At 46.2% G+C, this 14,472-nt stretch overlaps 1 protein-coding gene across 1 annotated transcript; it reads right to left on the reverse strand.

The window, feature by feature from the left end:
- Nucleotides 1-3,831: 3,831 nt before the first annotated feature.
- Nucleotides 3,832-14,343, reverse strand: LOC8036270 (ras-related C3 botulinum toxin substrate 1). Its single transcript, XM_002411753.5, has 5 exons — nt 14,025-14,343; nt 11,743-12,008; nt 10,832-10,949; nt 9,962-10,122; nt 3,832-6,335 (listed from the first exon to the last, which is right to left on the reverse strand). Exons 2-5 carry the CDS (start codon nt 11,992-11,994, stop codon nt 6,258-6,260), a joined length of 609 nt encoding a protein of 202 aa, XP_002411798.2. The 5' UTR covers nt 11,995-12,008; nt 14,025-14,343; the 3' UTR covers nt 3,832-6,257.
- Nucleotides 14,344-14,472: the final 129 nt, after the last annotated feature.

A 14,472-nucleotide genomic window follows, 5' to 3' on the forward strand; every position in this document is an offset into this window, starting at 1 on the left:
AAGCAAAGCCATGAAATTGTTGCACAGCTGCTTTAATATAGGGTGTCTAAAGTCACCAGGCTCGATCTAGAATGGGCCATAAAAATCAGCGCCTGTACGTAGCAATCTAAACTATTCGTCAAAGGTGTACTTCACAAAAGGGTTTTTTTAATGTAAAGTTACAAAAGTGTAGCTCCCCTCCTGTAAAAAATAGGGCCAAAAAACTTGCCAGGGTCAACGGCGGGTGGCGGCGCAAACGACCAAGTCGAATAGCGCGGAGCATTTGTTTCACGTATTGATAGATGGCGTCGGGAGCAGCGTCGGAAGGTGTAGCCGGCCAGCGAATAAAAGCAGACGACAAGCAGACTAAATCTGTCGGCAGCGAAAGCGGCGTCGTTATGCAACTGCATATTTTTCTTTTTCTACTTCGTTTTGGTACATTACAAAAATATAATGTTCATTTTAATAGACCACGGTTGTCGCGAGCAGTCTCGATAAGGAGGTAGCGCCATCTATCAATATGTGTGCCAAACGCGTTCCGCCACTCGACTCCGTCGCCTGCATCACCGCCCGCTGTTGACCCTGGCAAGTTTTTCAGCCCTATTTTTAGGGCTGGGCGTCAGTAAAAACTTTTAACCCAATTAATCGCCACCCTTTAATCGATCTTGTTCATTTCCATGCAAAATATATTACATTTCTTTTTTTTTTGGTTTTGCTTTTGTTGAATATGCGAATCAGCCCCTATGTGTACTTAAGAACAGTTCAGACACTCACGCTCACACGTTATTACTTCAGCTGCACGAGGCAAAGAGGTTCGTTAATATTTTTTGGCAAAAGCGACCCCTTTCATTGCTCACACTAGTCTCTGCAGCACTAAACAGACACTCGATCGCCGTTGAAGTGGACGGGACACGTGTAACCTACTGCAATTGTCTAGAGTTATAAATGCCGCCCCTACAGCTTACTTTAGGCTAAAATTTAGCCTAAAGCTTGTCCATCATACAGGTGTACTCGTCCACGTCTGCGTGCTGAAAGCGCCGAGTTTTTATCTCTAGGTTCGTCAAAATTTTACTGATTAACCGGTTAGAAAATTTAATTGCGATTAAATCATTAATTGGTAGGTTAATCAATTGCCCAGCCCTACTTTTTACAGAAAGGGAGCTACGCTTTGTAATTTTACATGAAAAAACCAACCTGCGAAATGCACCTTTGACAAAAAGTATAAATTGCTACGTGCAGGCGCCGATTTTTACGGCCCATTTTAGATCGAGCCTGGTGGCTTCAGACACCCTATAAAAAACGTGAGCAATTTCACTGAAAACGTTGCACATTTCTTTAATGACGTAACTACCTCTTCCTTTTCAGTACCGTGGTACCGACAATACTACTTATTATCACAACTCATAAAACAAGCGTTGAGCTGGCTTAACGGTTCATCGAAAAGTCCCATCTCCTTGCAAACCAGTAGCAATCAAAAAAAAAAAAAAAAAAATTGGTTTGCTCTTTATGTTTATACGGCCTTGATGGAGATGCGCCTCAACGGGTAATCGGTCTCTTAGCTGTAGATGAGAAATTTAGCCAGTGCAGTACAAACGCTAACCTGGGGTTTTCAAAGTGCATCACGCAGTAGTGATCACACGAACGCGTGCCGGTACGAAATTCATCCAGATCGAAACGGGCGGGGGCGGCGGGGATCGAACCCAGGAGGTTCCCAGCGCAAGCTTTCGCTCCACGCTCCGAGCTGAGAAGCGTTAGCCCACTCGGCCACTCCCTCCCCTACCAGTAGCAATCCGATCAAACATCGCTTAAATGCAGTGCTGGCACAAGACAACGAAACATACAAGACAAGGCATGCATGTAAAGGCATCCAGGCTTCCCAAAAGATTTCTTTCTCTGGGCGCTTATTTTCGGTGGAATGACCCATACAATGGAGGAAAATTTAACACGGGCACAACACCCGACCCAGTTCGAGGAGGAGAACACAGCCAGACTAAATTAAGGGGCTCCCAGACCCCCAAAACTGCACCCGAACAAGTCACAACCGGTTGCCGTTGGACCTGCTATATTGCCGATGTCTGGAATTTTTCTTCAATAAATGAAGACGTGGCCGCTCTAAAGTGTAGCTGTTTTCTAATGATAATGGAAGCGTCGATCCAGCGTTTGCTGTAGCGCGTCGGCATTGCACGCCTTTTTCTGAACAGTTGTTTACTTGAGGAAACCGGGGGAGTTATATGTTCAGAAACAACTAAGGCTTTGAAGGACGCCTCAGCAAAGCGGCTTGGCTGAATTCCAAGCCTGCAGACCAGGAATCCGTTACCCACCGGTTACGTCGGGGCAACCTACGGAGTTGTGCATAGGAGAGGCTCTGTGCACAAGCCGGATAAGAAAAGGTATGAGGCCGAGGCCAACCTTCGGCGATCATTCTGCGCTTTAAAAGCAATTCGGCGGTGGCATGATCCGCCAAGCAAAACTCCAGTGCAGTTTTCACCCCACTCCGCACATTCACATCTTGTGTTATTTGCATTTGTTGCCTTAAAGGGCCCATGAAAAGAAAAAAAAAAAGAAGCTTTTTTTAGACAGTTTGGTTTCAAGATGCGTGTAAAAAAATGAATTGGTATGCGAAAAAAAAATTTTTTAGAGCAATAATGATGGCACGAGATTAATTTTAAATTCTGCGCGCAAAGTCCTTGCTGTCATGGAATGGACATTCACTCTTTCCACCTCAACGTGATGGCCAAACCGATCCACCTCTCCTCCACGCGCCTGAAATCCCGAGAGAAAACAAGTGGAAAAGAGGTGACTACCGACTAAATCGTGTCTCGCGCCGTCAATATTGCTCTAAAATGTTTTTTTTTTTTTTTTTTTTGTGTAAAATTAACTTTTTGACATGCACGTCCAAACCAGACAGTTTAAACAATACATTTTTTTTTTCTTGTTCCTAACTTTATTCAACTTTTGTTTGGAAGTTTGAGGTATGTCAAACTTATGAGCTTGGCAGGTTTCATAGTTTGAAAATTGTTGAATCTCTTAGCACGAAACGTGTGAAAGTTTGAAAACAATATTTCTTAGCATAAAAAAATTGAGATTGTTGAACGTTTGATGCTACAAGTTTGACGTTTCAAACCCCTTGGTTTGATCTTTACACCTTACCTATGAAAAAAAAGTTTGCAGCATCCTTAATTGAAACAGTCTACTAAAACTCCCGATATCTTCGATGACAGCCTTTCAGCTGGGAGATAAAAACCAGAAAACCAGGGGATTGCGTCCTTTGTGCTGCGTCGTATTCCATACATATCCGCTACATCAGGGGTTCTCAAACATTTTCGTCCCAGGGAACCCCAGTAAGCCTCAAAAAGTCCCAAAAAACACTCCCCTTTCCCCCCCCCCCCCCCCCCCCCCCCAACACTGTTGCCAACAGATAATACTTAGATAGTGAACAAGAGTTTATTGCACTGATAGAATAAGACAAAATGGAGGACTACAGACAAAATGAAAAGGCAGAGCGGTTAAACTGGAGCCTAATGTAAAATATATATACATATTAGTGCAAGGGGTGAGGTTGCTTTGTCCACAACACCAACTCAATCCATGACTCAGTCGGTGGAAGGTTAAACTAGGGGGAGCACTGCGATTTAGGTGCTTGCGGGACCCCAGTTTGAGAACCCCTGTGCTACATCATCTCCAGACGCAGCTTCACAGGCAGAGCCACCACGATGGAAGCGTGCAAAATATGATCACGCAACAGATACACTCTTTGAAACTACCACCAGAGTTCTTGTGCAAGCAAACTTCCTTGGTGGGAAAAGAGCGAGGCCGACGGTAATGGACGAGGAAACGCCGAACCGCAGAATGTCATAGGACGCATGATGTCGGCTTTTATTATTATTTGCTGTACAAAGGCAGTCTCCCTGGCTGTTGCAACTCTGTGCCCTTTCGCCCCGTTTTCCCCCTCCCCTATGCACGCACACAACACCCCGGCAAGCACGGCGCATTCTCCACATCGCGCAACAGACACTACTAGCCACGATGCACTCTTTTCCGACGTCTACAGTAAACCTTACATACGCCTCTCCCCGGAAACAGAAATCCACGATACCGATTGCAGCGTCAATCTCACAAGCCTTTCTTGGACGAAAGGAAGCTCTCTTTACAGAAAAAAACGGAGTTGAGGACGAGGCAAGACAGTTGTTGCAAGCTGCTTGCTCATCGGATCGAAGCATACACTTTAGCCTTTCTAGGTGTAGTGTTCCCGCAGTCTTAGCGAACAGGTTAGAGAGTCTCCAATGGCATGCCAAAGCTATTCAGTGTCACTCTGAAGCCGTTCAGATTTCAGATTTTTTCAGATTACTTGGTCACACACAAACAAAACAAACAAAAACAGACTTTGAAGACTCGGAACCCAGGGGGAGAGTTACTTTGTGGCGTGCTGCGATCGGTACAATTCAAAATTTTTTGTGTTCTACGACGAGTGCCGGCGAGCGAGCGGTCGCCCGCACATGGCACGCATCGGACTTTTCACGGCGAGCTAGACGTCACTGGATGTGCGCTGACAGTTCTGCTGGCATTGCCACAAGAGGTTGATTTCCAAGGTTCGTAAGACGTGGGCTGCATTCCTTTATAGCATTCCTCGCAAAAAGTTTCCTCGTTAAAAAGCCTGCACAAAACGTTAGCGTCGCTGCGGGACACGTGCAACGCATCTTGTCGGTGCCACCTCAACCTTTCTGCTTGGGAATTGGATAGCTGGGTTTCACCTACGTTTCTGTCAAAGTAAGTGTCAACGCGCGAAGCCAATGTTGCGTTACTCGGAACAGGGGCTAGGGTGCAAGGGCTCGCTCAACTCGACGAAACGAAGGGCACTGCAAAACTAGCAATAGAGGGTTCGGTCTGAGATCCACAAAATGCAACCTAGGAAAACTCGACACAGTAAAGAACGAGGAGGCAACGTGAATAAAAAACATCCAAACCACAGGTTAAAAAAACAAAACAAAAAAACCTACGACTGAGAGACTAGAAGGGCAATCAACAATATTAGTTCTCGTTATATATATAAAAAAAAAAAAAAATGCGGCGGAAGAACACATTTAAAACACGGTTCAAAGCACGTCAAAAACGACGTTTTGGCAAAATACGGCACGAAACTCTAAAGACGCCCACGTGGAAGAGTGTACGGCAAAGACGAGAGATCGAGGACACAAGTGTGCAAGACGTTCCTTCTCGGGTATCCCGAGAGTGAAAGGCACGCGGTTAAAAGAACAAACAGGGGAAGGAGTCGGGTTCGAGAGCAGGCGGTGGCAGACTGCCAAGGGTGCGATGCGGAGTGCAAGTTTGTCTGCTTCTTGCGCAGGGGTTGTGGCGACGTCAGAATGTTGAGCTCTGATTGGATCTGATAGGGGGGTAGTGGGTCGACCTCAATGCTAGCTGCCTTGAGGTTTACCAACTATTCCTCAATCGGAGCCAATCAGAGCTCGGTCTTCCGACCTCACCGTAATCCCTGCTCGAAAAGCAGACCAACTTGTGCTCCGCATACCTCCCTCGTCAGCAACTACATCTTTGGGTTAAACACACTGCGTGCTGTAGACCAAAAACTCGCAAAAACACCGCAAAACTAGTAATAATAATAAAAAAAAAAAACAAAAAAAAATGGGGAAAAAGAAAGCATTGGAATTATCTCACATCACCACTTTTGACCAAACTAGTATGTGAAATGTGCCCTACGTGCGCTCAACTCGTATATACTTACGGAGGAGGCAGACAGTTATTCTAAGCATTTCGTTCGTCAGTTTCTCCGCCTTGGCCGCTCACTCGCAACTTGCGGCCGTTTATTTTCCCACGCCCGGCTCCGGGATGCGCCGTTTGATCTTACGCAAAAACGGAATACAGTTTGGAATAACGCGGTCGTGAACGCACCACCGTCGGCAGAGCTGCTCTCCCATTATGCCAATGTTCCTTCAACCCAGTATTGTTTAGAAACAACAAAACAAACTCCTCCTCCATGGTATTACGACACAAAGTTCGGACTTAGGTTACGCTAGCATCTCCGGCAACCGCCCTCCTCGCGGAGCATGCAACGTAGAGGTGAGATTGGACTGACGTCCCCTGCCAAGTCCGACCGACGTAGCATCAGCTGCCATTGCTAAGAGAAGGGTTGTACGCTGCAGCAGACCACATTAAACGATCGGAGGAGGAGAGTGCGGCTGGGGGGGTGGCCTAGACGCGGGTGGCGTGCCTATCCCGGAGCGGCACCAGACGGAAGATTGGAAGAGGATCCTCGTACGCCCCTAGACGAGCTTGCATCTCCGCTGTCGGCGCTTCAGGGGCTCTGGCCGCAGGACTGCTCGCACCGCTTCGTCGAACACCTGTGCAGAGCAAAGGCCACCGGGTTCGTTCTTAACACTTTGGGCAGATTACCCCCTAATCTGTGCTTTGCATACCTCCCTTATCAGCAACTACATCTTTGGGTTAAAAACACTACCTAGAAAAAAAATATTTTTTACAAAAAAAAGTTGATTTTGAAAAAAGCTAAATTTATATCCACCAACACCTGAGAGTATTCCCAGAAAGTTTCATTTGTTTACACTGCAGTATTTTTTTTTTTTTTTATAAATTATTTTTGGTGTATTAATGCTAAAGAAAGGGTAGATGTTGGAGCACTTTGAACACGTTTTTTTCCATTCCATTTTTTGGCATAAACATAAAATCACTCATTTTTTTTTCCTAACCAGAATATAATGGGAAATGCAAATGTGGCCTTGTTTTTTACTTTGTGAATGTCTTTTATAAAAGACGATAAGATTTTGTCTACGACATAAAAGACAAAAAATACACTTGATTTTTCAGAGCGATGTTACCAAAAAATAAATTCCTTTTTGGAAATTTTGTTTTCATAGTTGCACTCTCCAGGTACTCTGTTGCTATCTAATGAAGAAAAATGTTGGGTATTACATTAGTTTCCTAACAATAGTCTTCCTAAATGTTATCAGTGTGTTCCTGATAAAAACAACTATAATTTCTTTCACAATTGATGTACACAAATGAAGCTTTGCGCTGCATTCTGCCTCGCAACTGCCAGTAAGTATATACTGTAAATTTCATTCATATTAGGCCAAAGGTTCAAAAGTTGGCCCTTTTGGGTAGTGTCCTCCCCTAAAAAAAATACACTGAAAAGAAAAAAAAAAATTTTTTTAAACAGTTTGGTTGGGACACGTGTGTCTAAAAACAAATTTTTGTGAACAAACATTTTTTTAAGGCAATAGTACTGACGGCGAGAGATTTATTTGAAATTCTGAGCGTGAAGTCTATGACATATTCCGGAATGACCATCTTGGTCGTGAAGGCGAAGCCGATCCACCTCTCCTCCACGCGCCCGAAACGCCGAGAGAAAACAAATAGAAAGGAGGTGACTGCCAACTAAATCGCGTATCGCACCATCAACATTGCTTTAAAAATTTTTTTTTTTTGCGTAAAATTAATTTTTTGACACGCGTGTCCAAACCAGGCTGTTCAAAAAATTTGTTTTTTACTTTTCAGGGGCCCTTTAAACTTAAAAGTAAGGACAGGGACCAATGCTGCTCCAGGATGCCAAGTGTTCTTAAAGAACCCAACATGTCTCGCAGAGTGGCACCCATGTAAATATGTCAATGAGGGCTGCAGGGTTACCAAGAAGGAAAGACAGGTGAGAAAGGCCACAGGTATAAAATTGAGCTAATTTTCCTAGATGGCGACATAAAACAGCTATAGCGCATGAAACGTCCCCAAAGAAAAGACCAAGGCATGGGCGAGTCAATACAACCACTACATTCTATGTGGAAGCCAAAAAAACCTCAATGATGAGGTACTCCCCCCCCACTAGATAATGAGCGGCAACACTCAATCAAAAGTTTCGCTGAACCTGGGGTCTTCATAAACTCAATTATCTCTCAACTTGTCAAACAGATAAAACTGGCAGGCACAGCCAAGAAACACGAAGGGTTGTTGCAGGTTGTAGCAGAGAAGCGGTAAGCGTCGGAATGTCTGCCATGCCAAGACGCGTAACAAAAAAGACAAGAATGTGCCCACGCACGCACATCTTTGTTCATTCTCTGCCAAACAAAGCGTTGAGATGCTGGGTCGCTCGGATGCCAGGATGAGAAAGGCTGTGCAGCAGGTTGAAAATGGGCGGTACTACTGGTCGAGGTGTACCTGTGGACATGTCGCAGATGACCGTTGTATCACAGCCTGGGAGTAACACGTCGCATAGATTAAGGTTAGTGGACGCGGAACGTAGTCTCAGGATCTGTTGGTCGCCCTGCTGAGCTGCTGCTAGAGCAGCGAAATCTACAGCGTTGGGGATGGCTTTGCGATAAGTGATCCGAGACAACGCATCAGCAGCTGAGTTGTCAGTGCCCTTGATGTGGCAAATGTCACTAGTAAATTCTGCGATAAACGAACGATGCCGACTTTCCCTGAAGGAGAGACGGCTGTGTGTTGCTTGGAGTGCAAAAGTGATCGGCTTGTGGTCGGTAAGGATGTGGAATTCCCGACCCTCTAGGTAGTGCCGAAAATGTTTGATGGTGAGGTAGATACCTCAGAGTTCTCGACTGAAGGTACTATAGCGGGACTCCGCTGGTGAACGCTTCTTGGAAAAGAATCCTAGAGGTTGCAAGTGTCCACCAAAAAGCTGCTGAAGCACTCCGCCGAGAGCGACATCTGAGGCGTCTCTCATCACACAGAGGCGCACCAGTTAGCGGATGCGCTAATAGTGCAGCTTCTACGAGTGATGACTTGATTGCCCCGAACGCCTCCGCTGCTTCTGGAGACCATGATAGAGGTGAAGAGTCGCGCTGATTTCCCCTCAGGAGATCAGTCAGGGGCTGCAGAACAGATGCACTGTGTGGTAGAAAACGCCGGTGAAAATTCACGAGTCCAAGGAACTCCCTAAGCTTCCTGCGCGACGTTGGTGTAGGGAACTTTGTGACCGCGTCGACTTTTCATGGAAGTGGGAGTCGACATGGTGACCTAGAAAATCCAGTTCGGAAACGCCAAACTTACGTTTGGCCTTGTTGATAATGAGTCCATATTGAGCCAGACTGCTTCCTATCCTTCTACTAGGCCTGCGCACCACCCTCAAGACAGACATAGGATGCACTGCCGCACACCTTGTCTATAGACAGACGATTTGCCTCCCAGCTCAAACGATTGCCACTCCGCTTATTTCCACCGTGCCGGATCCTCTCAGCTATGTCACACAGCTTCGAGAAGCGATACGGAACCTTCGTGCCACACCAACAAGGCACCACGACCGCCACCCGATGTATGTGTAAGACGAGTAAACTTCGGCCACACATGTTTTTGAACATCGAGACGCAGTCAAGGAACCGCTCGACCAGCCCTACGACGGTTACTTCAAGGTACTGGACAGACAAGAGAAGTTCTCTCTGCTAGACTTAAATGGGCGGCAAGGCACCATCTCCATCGACCGCCTTAAACCTGCCCATCTTGAGCCAAGAGATGTTTCAAGTGTCCAACCTCTATGTTGGCCCTCCTCTGCCCCATATTTGGCACCACCTCTAAAACCCGCCCAGTGCCAGAAAAATCGCTCCGTCTCTTGGACAAAACATCACCCTAGAGACACCTCTAGGGGGGGAGCCCTTGTAGTGGACAAGCGATAAGCATAGGAATGTCTGCCATGCCAAGACGCGTGACAGTGATGCAACGCCTCGTGACGCACGCAGCAATGCGTATCGGATATGGATCTTGAGCCCCGCCCGAACGGCAAGACTGGCTGGGATCACAACACCAGCAAGATGGATTTTTAGCAGCTCCTTTTTTTTTTTTCTTTGTTAATTGTGATGATAAAGATTTGTTTGTTTTTAAACCGGCAAACGTCTTTCTGTCGCCACAAGGTCACATAGTCTATGATAGCATGCACACAAGACACCATACTACCTGGCTTCAAAGAGGGGCAAAAAAAAAAAAGAGGGGCAAAAAGGAGATCGGGGCCGACCTGCTTGAGCCCCCTCTGGGTGAGGGCGGAACACTCGAGGTACTTGATGGCTCGGATCTTGGAGCAGAGCTTCTGGCCCTGCTCCCGCTTGATGGGGGACAGCCCCTGCTCAGAGAGCTGCTGGAGGGTCTCCTTGTCTTCGCGGAGGTCCATCTTGGTCCCTGGGGGGGACACGGGGACACGGTGAGGGACGCATGTGCTCACGTGTTAGAGTGTGGCATGGCGGCGACTATGAGCAACGTCTGTCAGTCGACCCACTGCCGAAAGGGCCCAATTCCAGTCATTAGGAAAACAGGTAGAAAGCAGTCCTACATCACTGCAACCCTCCTTTCCCTTTTCGAGCTTTCTGGTAGGCCACTGACTAGTCTGTCCTGCTTCGTGCGATCATGTAAAAAACAAAACAATCTAGACTTGAAAATTGAAAATGGCAACATTTCTCTTAAGGAGACGGCTTCCATGGATCTAGTTACTATAAACCAGCCAAGGGGAAAATTATCGGCACCTCCTGAATGTTAAACCTTCTGTCTGTTGGAGGATCCCGTCAGTATTCTTTCGGTAAACAGGTTTTACACCTTTCTCTTGCCATATAAAGCCTCGTAAACAAGGCATAACAATAATAAAACAGAATACAAAAAAAAAAAAATTTCGGCAGGTGGGAGTTTTAGAATTTTATATATTATATAATAATAGTGTTTATTTCCACCATAAGATGATGCTGCTAAAAGGATCACTGGCTGCCATTCTGAATGCACTCGAAAGAATTTCCGCTTCAAAGCCTCCTTGTAATTTTTTTTTTTTTGTTTTGTTTTGCTGAGCACATATTGCAGGATCTCACCACTTGAGTCACAACGAGAGCAAAGGCCCACCTACCTACGAGAATGATGGGTGCATCTGGGCAGTGGTGCTTAATCTCGGGGAACCACTTGGAAGTGACATTTTCGAAGGAGGACGGGCTCACCACGCTGAAGCAGATGAGGAACACATCCGTCTGCAATGTGAACAGGGTTACGTCATCACTCCTGCCTTGTTGCCTGCTTGCTTGTAGACTTCTTTCAGTTGACAATTCAATTCATTTGCATACCTGTACTATAACGCGCAGGTACAAAAGGCACGAAAGCAAAGCCGACGTGTTGGCTCATGTCGACCTAATGCAGTCAAAGGCAGCTGAATCGCTGGGACTCTAGGGCATATGTATCAGACTGTCTGCTTTTATTAACTTAGCTCATTGTTGTGGACAATGTCTCAAAGGACCTGGAAAGAATTTTTAAGTTACTGCTTGATTAAGATATTGTCCCGTCAATCAAATTTCTTACTACTAACCTAAGCTTCGGTGCCCACCAATTTTCCAAACGAGTACAAGGCAGAAGAGTGCCAACGTCATGTTTGTGTAATCTTCCTGTCTGTGATAACACTTTGTCGCATGCGCACCCAATGCCCGGCAGAGGTTAACAAGTGCGAGCTGGAGGCAGAGCATCTAATACCGGTAATAAGGTTGATAGCTGGGCTAGTTGGTAATCGTTGTACATAATGGAATAAAACAGCGCAAAAGATACAAAAAGGAAGAGACAAACCGGACAGGACAGAGTGCTGTCCTGTCCGGTTTGTCTCCTCCTTTTTGTGTCTTTTATTCCATTATGCACCTAATACTGGGTTCTTGTCCCGTCACCAACTATAAACCACGAAACCCTACTTGTACGGGAGGCTAAGACTGGACAACAGACGAGCAAGACGTGTCGGGAGGTGCTCGATTGAGCTCTGGATGCACCCAGTACAGGCCGTACCTGCGGGTAGGACAGGGGACGCAGACGGTCGTAGTCCTCCTGCCCCGCGGTGTCCCAGAGGCCCAGGCTGACAGGCACCCCGTCGCACATCATGGAGGCCGAATAGTTGTCGAACACAGTGGGCACGTACTCGCCCGGGAACGAGTCCGTCGTGTACGAGATGAGCATGCATGTCTTGCCCACCGTGCCGTCCCCCACCACCACGCACTTGATGGGGCGCCCCGTTGACACACTGCCCGCTGCCTTCTGCATGACCCTTGGCAACCCTGTAATTGAAGCCACAAAAGTGCTTTTGTGCACTGTGTACTGTGTGTGGGGGGCGGGGGAGGGGCGGCTAGATTGAGAGTTTGAATTGGCAATCACCCGATGCAGAGGGTTGAGCCACCTTTGTCGCATACGTGCAACGTAACTCATGAATGAGCTGAAAGGAAAGTAGAAACGAACAACTGCTTTTTGTCGTGGTGCCTCTGCCCACTGCTCCTAACTCACTACATTGTCTTTTTCTATTCCAGTTACTGGACACGACAACCGTAATTCAACCCATATTGAGATCGTCTTTTTGTGGAGCAAGGTCAATCTTGCACCTTAAGCATCATAGAAAAAAACTAAATTGCAATCATGAATGGCCTTTTTTTTCTATTGCAAACATAACCAAAAAGCCAAATGCCTCTTTTCTAAGGTATATCTCAGAAAAAGGGATGTCTTGTCCCTTTTCTGCTTACAAGATACTGTAGTCATCTGGGCGCAGCATGTCACTAGTGGCCAAGCTACCTAAAGTCACTTTTCTTTGCCACCTAGCTGTACACTTCCCAATTGAAGGAACCTCAAAACAGATTAGGACACTATTCATCTCATTTGGTCCACTTCTATGGCAAGATCTGAGACTAGCTGGCACCTTTTTCTCTTACAAAACACAACTGCAAGTGTTGACATCCTAGTTGGTGCCTCGTGTATGCAAGCATGTGCATGAAGGTAGCTCTGGCAGCCTTACGACAGCACATGCTTGTTTGCATGAGACATGGCAGCACCACATGATGCGCTTGCAATCGTGCATATGCACTCACAAAGATTCTGAGAGAGTGTTGTATATACAAAGAGATACAACGGATCTCTCGGACGCTATAGAAAGATTTGGGAAAAAAATAAAAGCTAATTTGTCTACTGGAAAATTATCTCTCCTGGCACTGGAGTGATGCAAAAAGGCACCCAGCTCTTGCATGAAAATGAAATGATTCAATGGAACATGGATCAGTTTGAAAAAATTCTTAAATACAACATTTATTGTGGCACACATTGTATTCATAGGTATTGCTAATTTGTTATACTGTTCACAAATTACTGCATCACCACTACTCTTTCTTATTTTCATTCCTGATGTCCATATATCATTGAGAACACATGTGCAACTCAACAAGTTCTGTGCCATGCACAGTGACCGATTAATCTTTCCAGCAAAAAGACACGCTACTACTGCTATTATCACAACTATCGTTATTTTATGAGCTGCCGGCAAGCCATGCCAGGTACTGTTTTGCGACAGATAACAAAGTATAGAGCTAAGAAAAAAAGAAAAAAAAAAGTACGGAATCGAGTTTAAAGTGCCAGATAGAGAACAGTGGAAGGGTCATGTCTAACTGTCAACCAGACGTGGAAGGTTTATCGGCATAAAAAAAAAAGCTGAATCATCCGTCACTCTTCGTTGTGCCTCACAAATCAAAGGCGCCGATACAACTGCCAAGACCTAGGAGTTTTGTCGGTTTAGCGAGCAACACTCTTCCGAACGACTTTTTAAAGAGCTGCGAACACGTGCGGTGGCGCGGCTCAAGCAGAAAAGAAAAAAAAAAAATCGGTTCTAAAATTGTCATTAGTTGTATCGTTACACACACACACACACAAAAAAAGCAAAAACACTCGCTATCAGCATCTCGCCTAGCCGCGGCGCTAAAAATATACACTCCTTTCACGAGCAACAAAGAAGCGTAGGCCTTTCGCTGTTTCTCGGCGAGTTATCATGTTTTTACAGCCGCACCATTTTCAGCACGGGACACAGACAGTGACGGCACGTCGAGATCCGTTGATGAGACGTCGCCAGTACCGGCGGGGAACTTCCCAACAATGAAGTCACCGGCGGGGCCCGCTTTGGGCGTGATATCAAAACGGATCAAGCAAAGACGAACACGCCAGTCACAACTTCGAGAAAAAAACGGGCGAGCGCGAGGCACGACGTCCCACTATCACCGACGATGAATCACGCGAAGGATGATTTGTAAACAACGTGTTACCGTTAGTGACGGCGGCCGAAGTTGAGAGGCGACGGCTGGGCGGCCCGTCGCTCCGACGATGCTCTGCTCCTGCTGAGCGCGATTATTAATAACTCGGCTAGGCTAGTCTCGGGCGGGACACACATTTGTGCGTCCGTCGATTGGGAGTCAGAGTACGCGGGGCGCACGATCATAAACACATCCCACACAATGAATTTCCTGCACGCACATACACACGCCAACCAAGCCTATCCCCCCTCCTCTGATCCGGCATATGCAATGGCTACAAGCGGCCGCAAGCGGCGTTGGCCGGCCGGCCGCTCATTTCGGTTATGGTAGCAGACGCCGATATTAAAAAATAACAAAAACAAACAAAACGGAAAGCAAATAACAACAACTAAATTAAACAGATGATAAAGAGCTACGTAAAATTTGTTCGCTACAAGTATAAAAACAAATAGAACATTTT

Source organism: Ixodes scapularis, unplaced genomic scaffold, assembly GCF_016920785.2.
Source record: "Ixodes scapularis isolate PalLabHiFi unplaced genomic scaffold, ASM1692078v2 PGA_scaffold5__190_contigs__length_132052651, whole genome shotgun sequence".
Lineage (NCBI taxonomy): Eukaryota > Metazoa > Arthropoda > Arachnida > Ixodida > Ixodidae > Ixodes > Ixodes scapularis.

Bases quoted from the DNA above. Each gene is read 5' to 3' on its own strand.
- LOC8036270 (XM_002411753.5), bottom strand. From the start codon at position 11,994: ATGCAGAAGGCAGCGGGCAGTGTGTCAACGGGGCGCCCCATCAAGTGC. The intron at 10,950-11,742 runs GTACGGCCTGTA...TTCACATTGCAG, and splicing joins GTCCCCTGTCCTACCCGCAG to ACGGATGTGTTCCTCATCTG. The intron at 10,123-10,831 runs GTAGGTGGGCCT...TGTCCCCCCCAG, and splicing joins TGCACCCATCATTCTCGTAG to GGACCAAGATGGACCTCCGC.